This window comes from Lactuca saligna, chromosome 8 (genome assembly GCF_052625555.1).
Source record: "Lactuca saligna cultivar CGN05327 chromosome 8, ASM5262555v1, whole genome shotgun sequence".
Lineage (NCBI taxonomy): Eukaryota > Viridiplantae > Streptophyta > Magnoliopsida > Asterales > Asteraceae > Lactuca > Lactuca saligna.
The window spans coordinates 110,105,021-110,126,134 of record NC_136424.1 but is presented as its reverse complement, the minus strand read 5'-3'; the positions used below and the strand labels follow the sequence as shown (position 1 = coordinate 110,126,134).

The 21,114-nt window shown below is 36.6% G+C and overlaps 1 protein-coding gene across 1 annotated transcript; it reads left to right on the top strand.

Annotated features, from left to right (window-relative positions):
• Positions 1-11,924: 11,924 nt before the first annotated feature.
• Positions 11,925-14,955, top strand: LOC145009269 (uncharacterized). The gene is made up of 5 exons (XM_078967971.1): positions 11,925-12,595; positions 13,536-13,572; positions 13,705-13,941; positions 14,304-14,351; positions 14,436-14,955. Exons 1-5 carry the CDS (start codon positions 12,279-12,281, stop codon positions 14,694-14,696), a joined length of 900 nt encoding a protein of 299 aa, XP_078824097.1. The 5' UTR covers positions 11,925-12,278; the 3' UTR covers positions 14,697-14,955.
• The last annotated feature ends 6,159 nt before the right edge of the window (positions 14,956-21,114 follow it).

The window sequence follows — 21,114 nt, the reverse complement described above, 5'->3', positions numbered from 1 at the left end:
GTCACTTATTCGAAGGCCTATCCTGTTTTGATTACATATAAGTGGTATGCACTTTACAAATATCGAAGTAACTGATGAAGATTATCATATAATTATCTAGTTAGTACGTCTAATAATTATTTTGTTACCCTAATTCTCGCGTAGACAACATGGTTGGACCCCATCCCCACGACGACCCGTACTTCCCGAACGAAGGCAATGCTGGATGGTTAGAAGAAGAGGTAGAGGATGATCATCCAATCCCTTTGGATGATCACCATACTGAAGGATTTTCGGATGATGCTAACTCCGAGCCCGAGGTTGAGAACCTACCCCCGGTGGCTCCCAACCCAAAATCCTAACCCTTGTCCGACTTTTCAAGGCCCGACACCTCCTTGGGTAGAATGTTTGGAGACATGGAACATAGAGCAAGATCAACCTATGTCGTTTAATGGAGACCGAAGCTTCTATAACATAAGTGAAAGAGGCTCAACAGACAGAGTTCTACCAATCCTGGTCCGTAGAGTTGCCCAAAACGAAATTCAGGGCATGACAGCTCTCCAGCGTATTGCAAAGGTTGATGCCAATGCAGTAATGCATACGATCCGCACCATTCACCTTGAAAATGCTCGTGAGAGATCTGAGAGAGACCACGAGGCTCTGTTGTAAGCACTAGCTGAAACTCGAGCCGAAGTCATAGAGCTCCGAGTACGCCAGAGGGTGGACGAAAGACACCTGCTTGATATGGAGCGCCAGCTGGCTGAACTAAGGGTTCACCAGAGGGATGACCGTCACCAGTAGGAGATGCTTTACTTTCCTTCCTTGTTTTAAGGAATCGTTTTTTCTGTTTATGCCCTATGTAGCACTTTTCTATGTAACTACCCCAGTACCGTAAGTACTTTTAGTTAGGCCTTTATGTTGTCAAAACTTTTCTACTCCAGATATGATGTAAGATCTACTATAAGGTCAATTTTCCCAAACTTATTACATCATAAATATCAATGATATTGACAGTCGGCTAATTTCTGTGTCATTCTTTGTTCAAATACTTTCATCATACTATTGTTAGAATTCTATTTGAAACTCACTCTAGTCAAGCTATTGGACTACGGTAATTTAGCTCCGACATCATTTCCAATTCTCTTTCAAAAGTTGGATCATGTTATCCACCAACCAATGATACCCTAGTTTGGACGACAAACATCTTGTGACCATTCTATGAAATTACTTCTACTCTTTGCTAGGACTGCATCATAGGGATGTAGGTCAAACCCTCGAGAACTTACTTCTACTCTTTACATGAATGATCGAAATACATCTAGGTTCAACCATAATCACTCACGAACTCATTTTATTTTGTATAACAGAATCATGTCGTCATCCAGAAATAGTCAGCCGAGCAATGAAACCCTATCCTTCATATCGATGCCGCTACATTCCAAGCCGCGGTAACAGCTATCCTTGCAAACCTCAGCTCTGGCAACGCAAACAAGGCTGGGAAGGGGGTTGAAAATTTCGATCGTTGTATCGATCCAGGAAGCCAACAAATGATAACTGTCACAGACTTGCAAAGCCATAAAACCGAGAATAGGAAATGAAAGCATCAAGCCCAAAGGAGCGCAAGCAATCCCAAAGACTTGCCATGCAACAACAACAAGTGGCAACCCCTGCCATTTCAGCACCGATCAAACCATACGATGGAAAACTCCCAAAGTGTAACAAGTGTAACTTTCATCATAATAGGGCTTTCCATGAAATGCAATGCTGCAATTGCCACAAAATAGGGCACCATGCTCATAGCTGTGGAGCACCAGCACGACCCATCACTCAAGCCCCTGGCATCGAAGTCAACCAAGCTTGCTATGGCTGCGGTGAAATTGGACACTTTAAAAGGAATTGTTCGAAAAGGAGGAACAACGGAAGCACTCATGTCCACATAACTCTGACCCGACACATCACTTCCACCACTGATGCTGGTACTAGCCAGATATGTCACCTATGCGGAGAGATAGGACATTTCAAGAAGGATTGTCCAATAACAAAGAACTCTGGCGTAGACGGGAAGATACTAAGGATCACTGCCGCAAAAGAGACTACTCTGGACCCACGTTGAAGTAATTAAGGTGTTTTGTTGTAATAGACTCATAAACCGTTAAAAACTAGTGCAACTTGAGTCTTATCTTTTGCGAGATCCCGTCAGTCAAGGGGCCCTCGTGCTGCGCATACTTTCTTTTTGTAGTATACCTTGTTCGCAACAGTAGTCTTGTAGTTAATCTAAAGTACTGAATCTCTGTTAAAAGTTGCATTGTTGTGTTTTGTCTGTAACACCTTTATGATCAAGTCTAATGCCTTTATTTCCAAGTGAGTATGATATTATCATACAACTTGAGTTAATTCGATCCTCACAATACCAGTTTTGTGCATAAATCTCTTACTTCGTAATTGCCTTTCTAGCGAAGCCGTCATTCCAGAACTCCGAGGTACTCATTCATAGAGTACCTTATGTTTCATGTCCTTCCCGAAGAAACCTCAGCAAAACTCCATGGAATACCACTCGTACAATATGTCAAGTTCAATCAGAAGACCCATACGGTTGATCTATCGCTGAGGAATGTATACACAAGGGTGATATATAATCAAGGTTCTACAGGTTTAGAATTGATGATTCCGATTTAACTTCTTTTCCTTGTTTGGATGTGGGCTTAAAGAAAATCATTTATCCGACTACCTTTTCAATCTTAATTATATACAACTCGTATACGCGAGATTGCGATTGATGAACCATGTATGACTTATGATATGAACTTCAGGACAGAGACTGATCAAGACTACGAGTGATAGTGTTGCCACGCGAATAAACTTAGAACCAAATCAAATGCCTTCTCGCCGAATGAGGACAGGAGATACAGATAGAATAGAAGCACCTATCCTATTCCTTACTTCATGAGTAATCGTACTTTCTTTTGGATCTTCCTAATTGTAACGCCCGTGTTTCTAGGCTAGGCATTAATATTGACATAATGGTCTAGGCTAACCTTTGTAACTCATTTAAAAGAAATGAAAAGGAATTATGTGAATTTTATGTGAATTATGTGTTTTATGCTTAATTATTAGGATTTAATTAATTGAGAATAAAAATGAGCGTCAAAATAATTAAATTTTAGATAAATTCGATATCTGTTAAGAAACTTGTAGTGGGCGTGACAAGGATTACGGATATATAAAGAATGCTGAAATCCGAGTTATAACGAAGAAGTTATGACCTGTCGAAGTTTCACGATAAACCGGCACGGTGCCGAATGTCGTAAAAAGTGAGTTTTTGATAAACTACTTTTTAGCCTTCGTAATCTAAACTAAAGTCGTAGTATTCGTTAAACTGAGAAGTTCGATAAAAAGAACGCCCAAATCTGACTTCGTATGAGGAAGTTATGATTTTTCGAAGTTCCAGCTTAGCAGTAGACATCTAAAAACTTTAATTTTAGATCGAGTGATTTTTAGCCGACACAACCTAAATGAGAATCGAAGGTCTCGTCATTAGTAGCACAACGGTAAAAAGTCTGACAAAAACGGACGTCGGATGAAGAAGTTATGAATTTTTAACTGATTTCCTATCCCGGTCTGTTAAAAATAATAATATAAAAATTAAAGTCAAAATTAGCCGACGAAGTATAAACAAAAGTTGTAGAGAGTAATTTTAGCTACACGTGCATATAAAGAACATCAAAAACGGAGCTCGTATGGAAAAGTTATGGATTTTAGAAGTTTTGGCGCAAAAACCGAGAAATTTCGCATAGGTGGACTTCGGCCACGTCACCCTCGCCCAAAAAGTGCCACGTGTTCTAAATTGGTGAGTCAAGCGATCTATGTGTCCTCGCCTCGCGTGTGCCACGTGTCCAAAATTCTGATGAGTCACCTCGCATGCTAGACTGCCGCGTGTCGCCCCGTGTCCTCTTCTGATTCGACCGAACAGCGGTCCAATGCATGTCCGACGCGCCTCGCTTCTGACTCATCATCCGAGCCTTGCTGGTCCAATTTGAGGGAGCCCCGTGTCCGACGCGTGTCTTCCTCCGGATCCGAGCACGTGCCTTCGCCTCCTGATGCCACCTACCTCGTTGCTGACTCCCTTCTCTCGGCCGACTTCGGACCTCGCAGCCTATAAATAGGAGGGTGCGAACCCTCCCGGCTAGAATTTAGAAATTGGCAATTTTGGCCCCCTTTTCACTATTTTGGCTATTTTCACATCCCCCGAAGCCCCGAGATCATTTCCAATGCCCGGAACACGTCCCGGAGTGTTTGAGAAGCCCGAAAAATTTATCTTTTTGGTTTCGAAGCCCGACCCTCTCAGAGCCCGGTTTCTCAATAAAACTCCCGGTTTTATTAGAAACGATCGTTTTAGGCAACGAAGTGCTGCCCGATTATCGTTAAATCATGTGAGTGTGTAGTTACTTTCACCTTACACATAGATATGAAGTATTTTATATAAAATACGTGTTGTATGAATATATATTGTTTGTTTATTTGAGATGGGTGTTGAAGGAATGATTTATACATGTTTTTAAATAATTTAAACTATATATGTATTTTTATCTACGAAAAATGTTGGCTAAAACATGGGTAGATGAAATAGTGGGTATGATGAAAGGTGAGTTGGATAAAGGAGATGATCAATAATATTGATCATGAGTTGAGGGTGAGTGGTGAAATTTGAGAGAATCACTTACCCAAAATGTTGGCCCCCGTCATTCAGCAGCGTATGGATGACAACCATGGACTATTCTAGACTGTATGTGGAACACTACCAGGCCCAAAACCTGTAGGTGTAATGAACTATATGTTCATTTGCTGTACTCTAAAAACCCATTGGCATGTATTGCATGAGAGAATACCTGTAAATAATATTGTCGATAAATAAGAGCTATGGACTTAGCACATGTTGAATAAACCTTGGCAGCTATGGAATTAGTTCCCATTGTATAAACCCCGGTCACGAGGTGACTTTGTGTCTATTCCTTAGTTAGAATCCTTAGGAAGGAGTGATAGTTGATTCTTAGGGTAAACCCTTAAGAAATAAATAAAATAATGGGGTTTGGGGTAATTCGGTTGATTGATTGATGTTTAAACATAATAAATTTATGTATTGTGGGTTGAAAACCCTATATCAGGCTTCCAAGCCTGACCCACTCAGTTGTTTATATTACAGGTCGAGGACCCCGCGCATAGTCGGATGACGATGATGAGTGATTTTGGATTATAGGCCAGTAGTTACAAATAACTGTTGTAAGGCTTATAATGTCTTGTTTATGCTTTTGATCTGTTTCGGAACATGACATCCCAAGGTTTTGATATAAAAGGAAATGATATATTTCTTAAAGAAAGGTTTTGACAAACTTTTATCATATTTTGTTTTGGGGACCAATTCCGCAACATCTTTTATAAAGATTTCTCTGATTTGATTTTAAAAAGCATAAATTAAATCGGTCTTTTCTGGCCGAGAAATTAGGGGATGTCAAATCGATGTCTTTCCAGAAAAACTCCCAGGATTACCTCCACAACGTCAAGGTCAACTTCAGAATCAGATTAGTTACAGGGGCTACCCCTGTAACCAAATCTCCATATAGTCTAACACCTACAGAGATGCAAGAACTGTCCGATCAACTTAACGAACTACTCAACAATGGATTTGAAAGACCAAGCTCCTCACCCTGGGGAACTTCAGTCTAGTTTGTCAAGAAGAAAGACGAATTTTTTAGTATGCGCATCGATTACAGAGACCTCGACAAGATTTCCATTAGGAATCATTACCCTCTGCCTCGCATAGATGGATTGTTTGACCAACCACCATGAACGAATTACCTTTCAAAGATGGATCATAGATCCGAGTATCACCGGTTACGAGTGTTAGAGGAGGATATCCCGAGGACGGCCTTCCGAACACGATACGGACAATACGAGTCCGTAGTGATACCTTCCAGATAAGACCAATGCGCCCGCGGTATTCATGGACTTAATGAATAGGGTATGTCGTCTTTACTTGGATCAGTTCATCATTGTCTTCATAGATGACATACTTATCTATTCTTGTAGTAACGGAGAGCATAGTAAGCATCTATGCTAGATCTGGGAAACGTTACGACCAGTGAAGCTCTACGCGAAGTTCTCTAAAGGCGAGTTTTGGATTCGAAGAGTCGAATTCCTTAGACACACTATTAGTGAAGTGGGAAGTCATATGGAACCTTCCAAAAATCAAAACCGTTGAGAACTGGTCAGCACCAAAGACGCCTACAGGAATTCGCAAATTTCTAAGCTACGCTGACAAAAGAAGGAAACCTTTGGAATTCCAGGAGGGGACCATGTTCCTTGAAAGTCTCACCCTGGAAAGGCTTGATACACTTCGGAAAGCGTGGAAAGCTAAATCCAAGGTACATAGGGCCTTTCGAGATTCTTACTAGAATCGACCTTGTAACTTACAGACTCAACCTACCCCACCAACTCAGTAACGTACATTCTACCTTCCACGTCTCGAACTTGAAAAAGTGTCTGTCCGACGAGACTCTTGTAATCTCACTCGAAGAGATCGAGATCAAAAAGAGCCTCAACTTCGTGGAAGAACCGTAGTGACCTTGTATCGAGAGGTCAAGCAGACGAAACAAAGCCGCCTCCCATTAGTGAAGTTTCGCTGGAACGCCAAGCGAGGACCTAAATTCACTTAGGAGCTTGAGGATCAATCGAAACGGAAGTATCCTCATCTCTTTACTAGATTATTCGTACCTACTTCCTTGCCTAAACTCTAATTTTAGGACGAAATTCCCTCTAACGAGGGGATGATGTGACAACCCGAAATTTCCTATCCTGTACAGTTATATAAGTAATGTTTAAAGGACTTAGGACTGCTAACTTGCTTTAATTCCTTTTCCTTGTTTGGATGTGGCCTTAGGGTATCAGTTATTTGTCCGAATGTCGTCTAAATATTAGTTATATATTATGTATACATATATAGACGTAAAAGTTCTATCAGTCAGTTCAGTACCTTTGGGTAGCAAAGGCATACTTTCATTCATCCATATACCTACATTAGTAGTAACTATAATAGGTATAATTTAGGAGATATTATTTACTATTCCTAGTACAAGGAATCGCACATGAGTGAGTTCATACATGAGTCAATACATACTAATACATACACTACACTATACAATTGAACAGACTATAATGAGAGACAAAGAGAACATACACTAGTACATACTATTCATACACACTATATACTATACTAGAGAACTTACTATGATGAGGATCAGGGAAGACATACACTACACTAGTACATACATACACTACATACTACTGGACTAACCATCCTACACCTGGATGCTAGCTACAACAAGATCTGTTCATCTTCGGATGTTCTCGGTTGTACTGTTCGGCGATTTACCACACCGTGTTTATCCTAGACAAATGGATATGATTTCAAGGATTATAAAATTTTCCTTATTACCTTTATTTTGTGACACGTTCAGATAAACGATGAGGTAGAATATATTTTGATACGATTTCAATGATTATATAATTTTCCTTATTACCTTTATTTTGTGACACATTCACATGAACGATGAGGTAGACTATATTTTGATAATAATAGTTGTACATGGGAAAAACCTTCATTTTTACAGAGAATCAAACCTTCAAAACAGTCGGGTCTTGGTAGAAGACTACTTTTTATCCTAATAGGAAATATGAGATTTTCTAGGGTTTTCATACTTATACAAACTTTTTCATTGAACATTTACAAGCCTTTTCTTCAAAATTTTACAAATCAATGACACTAAAATACTTATGAACTCACCAGCTTTATGTTGATCTACGCTTTCAAAATAACTCGTATTCTCAGATCACCAGTAGGTAGGTACGATGACCAGGTTTTGAGAAGACGGAGCAGTCAAGACTCGTCTTTTATTTTGATTATTTATTATGGTGTTTTATTCTATAAAAGAACACACATGTATTAAAATTTTACTATTAATGCAATGGATGATGTTGTTGCTTGTTTACTACTTTGCACTATTGTGATACTTTACATGATGTCTTCCACCCCATAACATTTCTACCGTTCTTGGTTTTAGGGTGTGACACATTTGGTTGATGTTTTATTTATTATAAAAACGAAATCCCAAACATCATACTTTCACCAAAGGCAGCCTAAACAACAAAAGCCCAACTGGTACGCCCGACGTACAGTTTGAGTGGCTTAATCAACAATTTCCTGAGTTTAACCATGAGTACAAGGTTCATTTTTGGGAGGGGAGTAATGATATGAACCAAAGAATGGGCCGGGTTGGTCAGGTGTATTTTAGGCGTCATTAAGGAGGCAGTTAGGATAAGCCATAAATTTAATTTCATATTATCTACATATATTTTATTTTGGTAGTTTGATTTACTTTCCATGTTTAAGACTTCCTGTTGATTTAGGGTCTCTATAGCAGGACACCATAAATATAGTGCTCCGTTCCTTGTTTAGTTTTTATGCAATTAATATAGTTCAAGTATTTAACTTTGGAGAATTCATGTTTCTCGAATACAAGCATATTTCAGATGCTTGCTACGGTTTGGGTTGCTGGTCTTATCAGATCTCATATACTTCTCGAGATAGGTGACATGAAATCTAGATTAGACATAAGACGACTGGACATTAAGCTTATTTGAGTTTGATGGTGCATGGTATTTTTCTATCGACAAAATATCTTTAGGCTAGCGAATCTCCATGGATTAACTACCAGCCTTGGGGCCTATATGTTTAGGGTCCTACATATGGCTCCAATGATGATACATTGGACCTTCGAAGGGATACGGTTCGCTTATTGATATCACCAATGTGAGAGTCTTCATCACAATAATGATGACTTAGACTTCAACTAAAGAGAAAGGCAAGTGCATTATAGGAGGACGTCCGAAGAGTGCACTCTGATGCGTAGGTTAGCGAGGCTTATCAAAGTGAATAAAATATGGAGTGTGAGAGTGAATGATTGCATACCTTATGCATGACACCAAGGTAGGTATTTATAGTATGGATATGATGATGGTGGTCATATCCATGATCTGTTGTACATGGTAAGGCTGCCTTTAGGCCAAACATTTGTAGGGGGGTGAGACACGATTGTTACTTCAAGGCTTTCTGGATGTATGTAGGATTTAGCGGACACATTAACTGGCTTGGTCTTTGTCTTCTAATGGCATTGTCTCATGGCCGGGGCTAGGCTGATGCCTAAATATGTCCTAGGTTTCGTCATGCTCCTGACCACGTGCGGAACACGAGCAGTAAACTTGGACCAAAACAAAAACTTAAAAACAGAAGCGTATAAACCTATTTTAATTTGATTCAAATATATGACATCAAAATTTTAACAAAATAATTAAGATGAAATATTTTTGCATCGCTTATCAAAGTGTAACTCGTCGACCTTTTTGTGTTTTTGAAGTCTTGGACAATTTCCTCTAAACTAATCTTTTCAGAAAATCCCTTTCAAAGTACAAAACTAATGAGTCATTCACAAACTCAGTAATAGGAACACTAGACGTAGAGATGTAAGTAAGTCAAAGTACTCAAGGTCGTTAATATGCTGACTTGAGATCGACTTAATAAGCCTAATCCGAACTCCAGCCTAAAATTTAATTAATGACATGAATTAGATTTAGATTGATGTTTTTATAAATAAAATAAAATACTATATATCATTATTGAATTTTAATCAAACACTTTTTTTATTGAATTTGGATAGATATACCAATCATGCTCATCTTTAAAATCAATTGAATTTCGACCACTATTATTATGTGTGTATAATAAACAAAAGAAATATTCAAGATGAAAAGTAAATATTTTGTTGATAGTATTAGTTTTCTTTTCTTGTGGGATATATAAGGTCAACAACAATTTTGTACATGAAATCTATTTGTGATTAACAAAGTATTATTTTTTATATTATTATATTGACATGTTTTGATATTTATAGAAATTTAATATATTAACAATACTAATGATATTTACATTGCATGGAAAATAACAAACCAGGAAATGAGATAAGAAAAGAATGAAAGTATGGTAAAAAGTAGAAGGTGGAAAGCAATGAGATCCATTTTGCTTAAATGAAATAAATTAATAATTTCCTAACTTCAAAAAATGATAGTGCTTACTGTTGCAAATTGAAGTTTCCAAATAATATATTGATACTCGATAATCTGGCACTAGTTAGAAAGTGAGACCATTGGCTTCCATTGAGTTCCGCGAGTGCTCCCGACATTTGTGTTCAAAGTCCATATCTAAAGGGATGTATCCTTGTTAAGCCAAATTTTATAACAACTTTAGTCAGTGAAATGCTCTCCTATTTGCCCTATTAATCTACTTTCTCGTCCCACAATTTTGAAAGATCATTTACATGAAAATGTTGGTTTAATTTAGTGCTTTGTTAATTGATATGTCTTGACTTATTTCAAAAGACTTGTAAATAAATAAGTAACTTATTCATACATTTTTGCTTTATCGGTAACAACATAAAAATATATAAGTAAGATCTCAAATTATATTATACGCAAATATTATAATTTATCATATTTTAAATGGAATGTCAAGGTGGTGTTCTTATTTTTTTAAATATAAATAAGTAAATAACTTTAAAGTAAAATAATAGTATTATGTAACATTATAATTTGAAAAATTAAATATCCTGACAGTAGTCAACTATGGGAGTATGTGGTAGAGAGGTAAAAACCAAATTTGGAGGAGGAAGAATCAAATGTGGAATGTTCTTCTGACTCTGACAACTTGGTCAAACCTACTTCTATCGTGCCTGCAGATCTTGTTTGACTACTTTTCCCAATAATTACCAAGAAATAAAACACTTTAAAAATAAATCAATATATGTAATAATATTTATTTTATTTTATTAATTTTTGTAACTGATACAAATAAATTAACTACGTTTCACTTTATTAAACATGACAATTGACACATATAAAATATTGGGGTTGTATATATTATATTTTTGGTCATAAGATAAAAATAAATACATATTCTATGTAAGCATTATATTCACATAAATTAAGAAAAATAAAACGTTTATACATTAAAAAAAGATATTTAGCTCTAAAGTTTATTATGTTTTTTGAATATCGAAGGTATAATTTATGGAAATGAGGAAATATTATATTTTCAGTGTTTAACCCGATGACTATACCCTGTCTTCGATGATAACAAGGTACCAACTTACCATAGTGCCGTGTTAAAAGACGAAATTGGCCTTCCCTTCTCAATGTGCCTTCTTTTTTTATCACTTTAAAGTCATCTTTCCTTTCCTAAAGTATAATTCTCTCATAATTCACTTACACTAGAAAATAAAACGACCCTAAAGAAGTAAATTGTCACAATCATTGTATAAATCCAATCCTATATTTGCTTTATACAATACAAAAGTATCAGATTTCTTTCCATTTTTATAATGATATTACCCTAGTTTAGATTTGAGCTTAATGATTGTTTATTTAAAAATTTTTCATATATTTTCAATTTTCTGTAACAAAGTTTCTTTTTAGACAACTTTGTTTAAAAAATCTTTAGTATAATATATAGTAAAAACGGCAAACCATTATTACATATAAATAAACAACAACCGATAAAATATTATAAATTTGAGTATTTTTATTTCTATAATAATATATATATAATTAACCACTCTATTTATTTAAAAAAAAAAAAAACTTTTTTATTTACAAAGGAAATAAATATTATTACTTAAACAAGTATTCAATCTTTTAGATTGCTTCAATTATTGTTTTGTAGTTGATAAATTAAATAGAAGAATTGATGAAGGGAAGAACATGGATAGAGTTTGGGGGTAAAGTTGACATTTCAAATAATACATCGAAAGGGAGACCATTTATATATGAACAAGTGTCTACAGTACATAAAAATATTGAGATCATCACCATCACACCCTTTGCTATTATCTATTCATCATCTTCATCATATCAACAACATCATTTATCATTCATCTTTCCTTCTTTTCTTTTGCTTCTCGTTATCTTTTTTTTCATCTTCTACTCGCTCAGATCGGATCATTTATCTTCCTTTCCACGCCACTCAAACACAAAATCGAACACCCACCATTTCGAAAAATTGAAGTAAAACTATTCAAAAATTTCAAACCCAGATTGAAAATCCCGTTCTATCTTACAACGAATTACAGAAATCGAAAAAGGGGTTTCTGTATCTTGGGGAAATTAATGATATTTATGAGGTGGGGTTTTGTTGTTAAATGGGAAATGTAACCTCAAACATAGCTGCAAAATTTGCATTTTTCCCACCAGAACCACCATCGTATGATGTTTTTAGAGACGAAGAAGATACACCAAATGGCGATAAAAGATACTGTATTACAGGTATAACAGCTGATAAAAACGTCGACGTTCATTTGCTTGATACAAAGGTCGGAAACAAAATCGTTGCTACCTTCTGGAAACACCCTTTTGGTAAATTCACCCTTCTCTACTCTCATGGCAACGCTGCTGATTTAGGGCAGATGCAAGAACTATTTATCGAGCTCAGAGCTCACCTCAGACTCAATATCATGAGGTATCTTTATCTTTATCTTTATCTTTTCCCAATTCCTGTTTCATTACATCTTTTCGTTGCTTTTATTTTTGGGTTTTTAAGTGATTCTATTGGAATGGGTGTTCATGATATCTATGCTTCTTTTCATATTTGGTTGATCTCTGTTCTCATGTGTTTCAATCTAAGAATCTTTGTGTATTTACACTTGTGGATCGAATAAGAGAGTTTAATTTGATTGAATATAAGTGTTTCTGTTTAATCTTAGGTGTGTTTCGATGTTGGTTTTGCAGTATTTGGGTGTTTGTTTGATCAAAAGTAAAAGAATTTGGTTCCTGGTGTTTCGACTTTTGAGCTCATTGATAGTGCAATAATGTGTTCTGATTTGAACTGTTTTCATGGATATGATCACTCTAAGCAAACCTAACAAACTCTTTAAAGCTAAACGAACTTGATAGAAGTAAAAGTAAAAGTAAAACATGGTGTCAATTTCGTAAGAAGATCCGGATTTAGTTTGATTTGAATAGTTATACGAATTGTTTCTCTCTTTTTAGTAGCGGGTCAACTGGAAGACAAAGCTAACATGATTATGGGTGCTAAAAAAGGAATGGAAGAAGACGAGTGGGACCAATAACATGTGTTTTTCTTATCATCTTAATTTTCATTGTTGGCGGGTGGTGTTACTTTATAGTTTTCTTTTTTGCACTTTTGCACATGTAATTGTAGTTTCCATTAAGCTAGAAGTCGCGCATAGTTCCCATTTGATCATCTCTTGTCTTCATTAGTTTAGTTTCTTTTCTGCAAAAAAGTTATTCTTGCATAGAGCCCAATCCACCCTTGAGTATTCTTTTATGAATTCCACTTGGTTTAGTTTCTTATGATGATAAAAAAAAATGTATATTACAATTATTTCTAGATTTATTTCGTGTTGTTGGCTTATATGGTATGTATTTGTACATTGTAGTTATGACTACTCGGGATATGGAGCATCAACGGGGAAGGTAAGCAATAAACCAAAGATATAATTGCATCTCACACTTTCTTTTTATATATAAAAACTACTTGAAAAGAGGCACAAAATGACTTTCTAAAATATAAATATTGTTTGTTTCTTTCATTTTATGGATATATAGCCGTCTGAACTCAACACATACTACGACATAGAGGCAGTGTACAATTGTTTGAAGGACAAATATGGAATTAAACAAGAAGACATCATCTTATACGGCCAATCCGTTGGCAGTGGGCCCACGTTACACTTGGCAGCTCGGTTACAAAGGTTGAGAGGCGTTGTTCTACATAGCGCCATTCTTTCAGGAATACGAGTTTTATATAATGTCAAGATGACATTTTGGTTCGATATATTCAAGGTAAATCACAGTCTTCTCACATATCATTTCAGAACAGAACAGGTTGTACTGCATTTGGTTTAGACTGGACTCAGACAAATGTCGATAGGATAAAATTTTTCAACTTTTGTCCCGGCCAATTTGTTTTACATGACAGAACATGTTGTACTGCATTCATTCCGTCTGGGAATGAGACTACTAATCGATGGGACAAGAATTTCAACTTTTTGTCCCATCATAAGAAGGTAGAACAAGATGCGACACACAAACACGCTCTGGACTTCTCATTTGTGAAAAAGACATAAACGCCCTCATACTCATAACTGAAAATAGCCCTAAAAAGCTTGTCGAGTCACTCACTCTGTTCATTTTCTTTCACGCAGAACATCGACAAAATACAGAAAGTTAGCTGTCCGGTTTTAGTTATACACGTAAGTATTCTTTTCCCTTCCACCATTTTCGTTTCTTGATTTTATTTCTGATACATATATATATATATTTTTTTTAAATGACAGGGAACAAACGATGACATTGTTGACTTTTCACATGGGAAACGATTATGGGAACTTGCAAAAGAAAAGTATGACCCATTATGGGTTCAAGGTGGAGGCCATTGCAACATTGAAACATACCCAGAGTACATAAGGCATTTGCGCAAGTTTATAAGTGCAATGGAGAAGGTGTCGGTTTCAAAGCCAAGTAAGCAAAGAAGTTCTTCGGGACCAAGTATGACAGGTGTCAAACACAACAAATGTTTGAGATTTGGTAAAAAGTAGATGTAATTTTGTGTTGATGTTTGAGAAATTATGCATAAATCTTGGCTGTTTGATTCGTTTTTGGTTGAATTCGAGTGAGTTTTGTTGTTGTTTCTACTCGGCGTATTCGATTGGGGTTCTTGTGTAATTAGGATCATTGATTTTTTAAGTAGATGTTAGAAATTTTATGTAATGAAAAAACCCCACGAATTGTTGTGTTGTGAATTTGGTTTTATTTGTTGTTCACTACTTGTGGGCAAAGATTTTATTGGTTTTTTAATGATGCATATTTTAACAAAAGATAATCTTTTAGTAACATACCAATTTAAGGAATTATGGGTTGTCAAAATCAAGGTTTATAAGAAAGTTTGCATGTTAAATTTGCCATAAATGATGTATGTGACATATATAGGAATTTCAATCAAAAGTAACTCCAATTTCCCTTTTTTCGGCCTCTTTCCCAAAAAAGAGCAATGTATTTGCTTTTATGTTGTCCGTGATGTTTGTTATGGAGATGTTATTAAAATTCTGATCATTCCTTTACCTCCAGATGAACCGAATTGTGGACAAATCAATTTCCTGTTTTAGGTTGATCCGAAAACCCGATATTGAGCTGATGACTATTCCTCCACCTTGATTGCATTTGAAAAGTTTAATTCACACTAGTTGCTAATAATTTTTCATATTTCTTTGATTGCAAACCCATTATTACATTAGGAGGTAAGATTGTGTGAACATGGGTTCGAAAACACTGATTTTCGAAATAAGTTGTTTCATTTAACCTTACAATGCCGTTAAATATTTTTTTTTGTTGACCTTACAATAGGTTTTTCAAAGTCTAGATAGAACAATATTTAAAGATAAATATTTTATTTATTTTTGGTCAAACAAAATCAATACATAAAAAACATTAGACTTTCTTATTAAAAGAAACAAATGGTTCGAGATGCTTCTTCCCTTCTTCAAAGCATGTCAAGACCTGGTCTAGGTGCTCAATAAGAACATTATCCTAACAATTTTTTTTCATAATAGATTGTGATATCCAAATTACTAACTTGAGAAAGTGTTGCATTCATTGTTGCTTCCATCTTTTTTCATGTTTACAAGATTGAACCAAAGCTTTGCTATGATGATATCCATTATCAACGTTCCGTGGACCTTTAGTTTCTCATTATTGTTAAATATGACTCGAGCATTTGGAGGATTCTCATGGAGCATGTGGATCATGCTCATGGAGCATTTGGAACACTTGGAACTAAATGAAGCACTTGGGGTTCATGGAGCATGTGAGAAAGGAATGTATCAATAAGAACATTATCATAACAATTTTTTTTTTTTTTTTCATAATAGATTGTGATATCCAAATTAGTAACTTGAGAAAGTGTTGCATTCATTGTTGCTTCCATCTTTTTTCATGTTTACAAGATTGAACCAAAGCTTTGCTATGACGATATCCATTATCAACGTTCCGTGGACCTTTAATTTCTCATTATTGTTAAATATGACTCGAGCATTTGGAGGATTCTCATGGAGCATGTGGATCATGCTCATGGAGCATTTGGAACACTTGGAACTAAATGAAGCACTTGGGGTTCATGGAGCATGTGAGAAAGGAATGTATCATTTGAGAAAGGAATGGATCGTCTGACAAAGGAACGGAGAAAGTGCCAAAGGGACGGATCATACAGAAGGGGGTTTGGAGCACCTGGAAGAGGTTTGGAGCACTTGGGAGTGATATGGAGCAACAAGGAGACCTTGTTGCACCATCTGTTGAAGGGATGGGCCAAGAAGGATGTTGTTGAGCCAAAAGAACCTTTCTTGCGCCAAGGTACTCCATCTTGCGCCATGAGGGTATCCCTTTTGCGACATGGGATACTCCTGTTGCGCCACGGAGTATGTTGTTGCTCCAAGTATGGCCTTGTTGCACCATGCATGTTATTGTTGTGCCAAGATGGTGTTGTTGCTTCAACCTAGAAGTTCTTGTGCCACACTTGATGCCACTTGCGCCATCCATGTTCCTCTAGCGCCATCATGGCGCAAGATGGACCATTTTGGTCCCTGATGAGCCAAGTATGCTATGAAGGCCTCTTTGATGCTTAAAATCGTTCAAGGATACTCAAAAGTTGATATTGCTAAAGGATTACACCATGTTGTTCCACCATGATGGATGTTGGTCCATTAGTGTTCATGATGCGCCACTAGTACATCATGATGCTCCACTATGGCACAAGGTGGTCCATCATGTGTGTTTCAGATGCTCATGGGTTGTATTACATGGATGAATGTTTCAGAAGATGCTACATGGTAGATTGTGATTGGTTGACACCTTTCATGGGCCTATGGGCCAATAGGCTTTGCTCATTAGAGTGTTAGGTATGATCCCTCATGCTAGATCATTTTGTATCTTGAATTCTAGAGTGATAGGAGAATCTTTGAGTAATTGTATTTGTAACCTTTATTTGAGAGCTTTGAAATAAACGAATACTTCTTTCCTGCCCGTGGACGTAGGTCAGCTTAACCGAACCACGTAAATACTATGTCTTGTGTGCTTATAATTTTGCTTGTTATCTGCATTATTTCCTAACAAAGGTCATAAGAACTTAGCAAGTGGCATCAGATTTGTTTTGAGTCTTGACAAGTATCACATGTTTTCCTTAACAAAGTGGTATCAGAGATGCGATTGGTGTTTTGTTGATTGAAGATGACATCTTACAAGTTCGATTTGGAGAAGTTCAATGGATTGAATTATTTCACTTTGTAGAACGCAGAGATGAAGACTCTTCTGGTTCAACAAGGATGTGTAGGCACTGGAAGGAGAAGAGAAGCTGCCAAAGGACATGGCGGCTAAAAGGAAGGTGGATATTCTTGAAAAGATGCATAGCGCTATTATTTTAAGTTTGACAAACGAATGACTGAAAGAGGTCATGGACCAAATGAGTGCTAACGGGCTTTGGGAGAAATTATGTGACAAGTATCAGAACAATTCTATAATAAATTGGCTATACTAAAAACAATGTTTGTATACTCTTAGGATGTTGGAAAGCACCCAAGTGAAGGATCATCTGGACAACTTCAATAGGATCATGTTGGACATAAAGTGTGAATGTAAAGATTAAAGATGGAGATCAAGCACTTATCCTTTTATGTTCACTACCGAATTCTTATGAGAATTTTGTTGATACCATGTTGTATGGTAGGAAAACGATCACTATGAATGATGTGAACTATTCTTTGATGTCAAAGGAACTAAAAAGAAACATTTAAGTTAGAGAATAAATTTCTAGTTCTGGTTTGTTCGCAGGCAGAGGAAGAACATCAGATAGAGGTGGAGGTAATAAAGGGAAGTCAAGTTTTGAATCTAAAGCCAACATTAAATGTTACAACTGCAAGGAAAAGGGGCACCTCAGGAGAGATTGTTCATTGCTGAAGAAAGGGAATAATGGTGTTGGACCAAGCAACAACAATGTTGTTATGGTTCAAGGAAATTCTGATGAAGGGGATGATGGTGAAGTTTTGAAAGTTTGTACATCTATTTCTATTTATGCTTGGTTCTTGGACTATGGAGCATCCTATAATATGACATGCAATCGTGACTGGTTCGACTCCTTCAAAGAGTGGAATGAAACAGTCCAGATGGGTGATTAATGGGTGAGCAGTATCAAGGGTAGTTGCAAGGTGCAAATCAAAACGCATAATGGTATGGTCAGGAAACTGGATTGATAGTTCATCCCAAAACTTCGAAAGAATTTGATTTCTTTTAGAACTTTGGCGAAGTATGGATTGAAATATTCTAGATAGGGTGACTGGTTAAGAGTCTCCAAGGATGCTCTTATAGTTTAACGTCTCATTTTCGCAACCAAAAATTTTCATTTTTATTTAAGTAAAACTACCAAATTACAAATCCATTATGAAGAAAACGTTTACTTCAGATACATTTATTAAAAATTAGAGTAATATTTAAAACACTTAGTCTTCATTACTATTGATGAATGTGTACAGTCATGTCTTCGCCTTCCCGAGATAACCGATGAAACCTGAAACAATAAACAATTGGGTAAGCACGAAGCCTGGTGAGTTTCCCCCAAAATACCCCTTACAATAAGCATACAAGCGTGCATCGATTCCACTCAACCATCGGGTTGGAATACCCCAGGCTAGTCAACCTCCGAGTCCAGTCATCCTCGGGATGGAATACACCAGGTTGGAATGCCAAAATACAAAAACTCCAGTTATCCTCAGGATGGAATACCACATGGTTTGTTGGCCTGCCACCTCAACCCAACTGCTCTACTAGAGCCTTTGTGCCTTCGGCTTACAGTTGGCCCACATTGGGTATATTGACCTATAGCACAAAGCAGGACCGCCTCAACCCACCTTTATTATATGTCGACATATAAACAAACAAGGATCAAATAGGCACATAACATAGACAAACAACAACATATAACTTACTACTACCTATTAGTCCTATCACCACATATAGTCCTACTACCAACTAACCTCCATGAAGTATGTAACCATAAGTAGCTAGAGATAAGATAGCCACCTGAAAAAATGATCCTACTCTAGAGCCACAACCAAACATGGAATAGGTAAGAAAGCATAGACTAAGAGTTCCCAGCCTATCCTAAGTGACCGCAGACAGTCCTTAGGGCAATCCACTAGATGATGACCAACAAGTACAGATAACATACAGATCCAACAGTACACTATATCATAGCAACATCCTGCATACTAGGATACCCATCTAATAGATCATTACAACATAGCAACATTCTATATACCAGGATACCGATCTAATAGATCATTACAACATAGCAACATCCTAAGTATCAACAATCCAAGGAATGCATGACTGTATATATTCAAATGTAAGATAGCCACCCGGACAGGTGGTCCTACTCTAGAGCCACAACCAAACAAGGAACAAGTAATATAGCCTATACCAAGATTCCTCAGTCTATCCTAAATGACTATATATAGTCCTTAAGGCATTCTTCTACTAATAGATAACCAAAACTAGTAGGTCGGCATTGGTGCCTTCGACCGATGGTACAGTAAGGCTAAACTCACCTTAATCGAAGATCTCTAAACACTGCGATACCACCCCTTTTCAGCACTGCTTGCTCCCGCGATTCCACTAACACCATAACCAAATAGAATCTCAATCAATAGCCCCAAATCCTCAAGTTTGACCCAAAGTCATGATGAGTTTTAGGTAAAAGAAATAAACTAGAAAGCAATTCCTAAGTTCACATGCAACCTACTTTGGATCTATGTTTTAACTATTGAACATATAACTTTGAATTTCAAAACAAGAACCCTTTGGAGAGAGGCAATTTTCGAAAATAATAAATTAGGGTTTAGAGTTACATACCTTTCAATTGTTATAGAAAAAAATTGGTAATCCTTTTTGATGTTGATCTTCTTGGAAGCCTAGCACCACAATTGTAATGCCTCTAATGGAATCACACCCAAGAGCTAGCAAGAAGGAAACTTGTAAGGAGAGAGGTTAGGGTATGCAATTTCGGCCTAGGGTTTCTTCAAAAGAAGGAGTGCCAATTTTGGGAGCCAGGAGGCTCCTTATATAGCTGAGGTATCTAGGGTTTAAGGAAAACCCTAACGCTCCTTTGCTTAGGACCTAAGCTTATATAAAGGCCTTTTCTAAGCCCCTTGGGCGAAATCATTAGGGGTTCCCCTATAGATTTCGTCCAACCCATTCGAAGGAGGTTCTGGAACCTTCCACTCAACTATTTGATAATTCCAAACTAGTCTCTACACATTATAATTAATATAATTAACCCCCAAATCAATTCTACTTAATTTCTGGACAATTATTAATTAAACATTATAATTTCTAATTAATATATTAACCTGTTAACATATTAATAAATCATTTATATTAATTTATTAATCTTATAATAAATCAACATCTCTCCTCTCATAATTTCCTTATCCAGTTGCTAGGTTTGAGGGCAACCCAAAAGGACTGTGCTGCTATCAATTCAAGTACATATCAATTATAATTATGGGCTTAGACACCTTATCCAACAGTCTCCCACTTGGATAAGTCTGTAACTATAATTGCTAGTAAGACTTCTAAATTTAACCAGCAAATTGTACCTTCCAAAAGCTGTTGTCGAACTCTGACCTAGTCAGTTTTGTGTCCTAAGATAAATGATCATATAATCCTTCGTTCTGCAAGATATCCCTATACATAAGATATGAAATTTAATCAATCTCTTTTTCCAGAATCTATGTTTCACGATTTCTGATTTGTGATGATATAGGACTTCTAATTGAACACATCAATTTAGTCCTGGCTGGGCCCAACACAGAAGTCAACACCAAATCATCGAGGGGGCCACATATAGTGCTTTTCTCGTTAGGGCAAAAGGAATGAATAAACTCTGACTCATATGCTTGCATCTTTTACTCA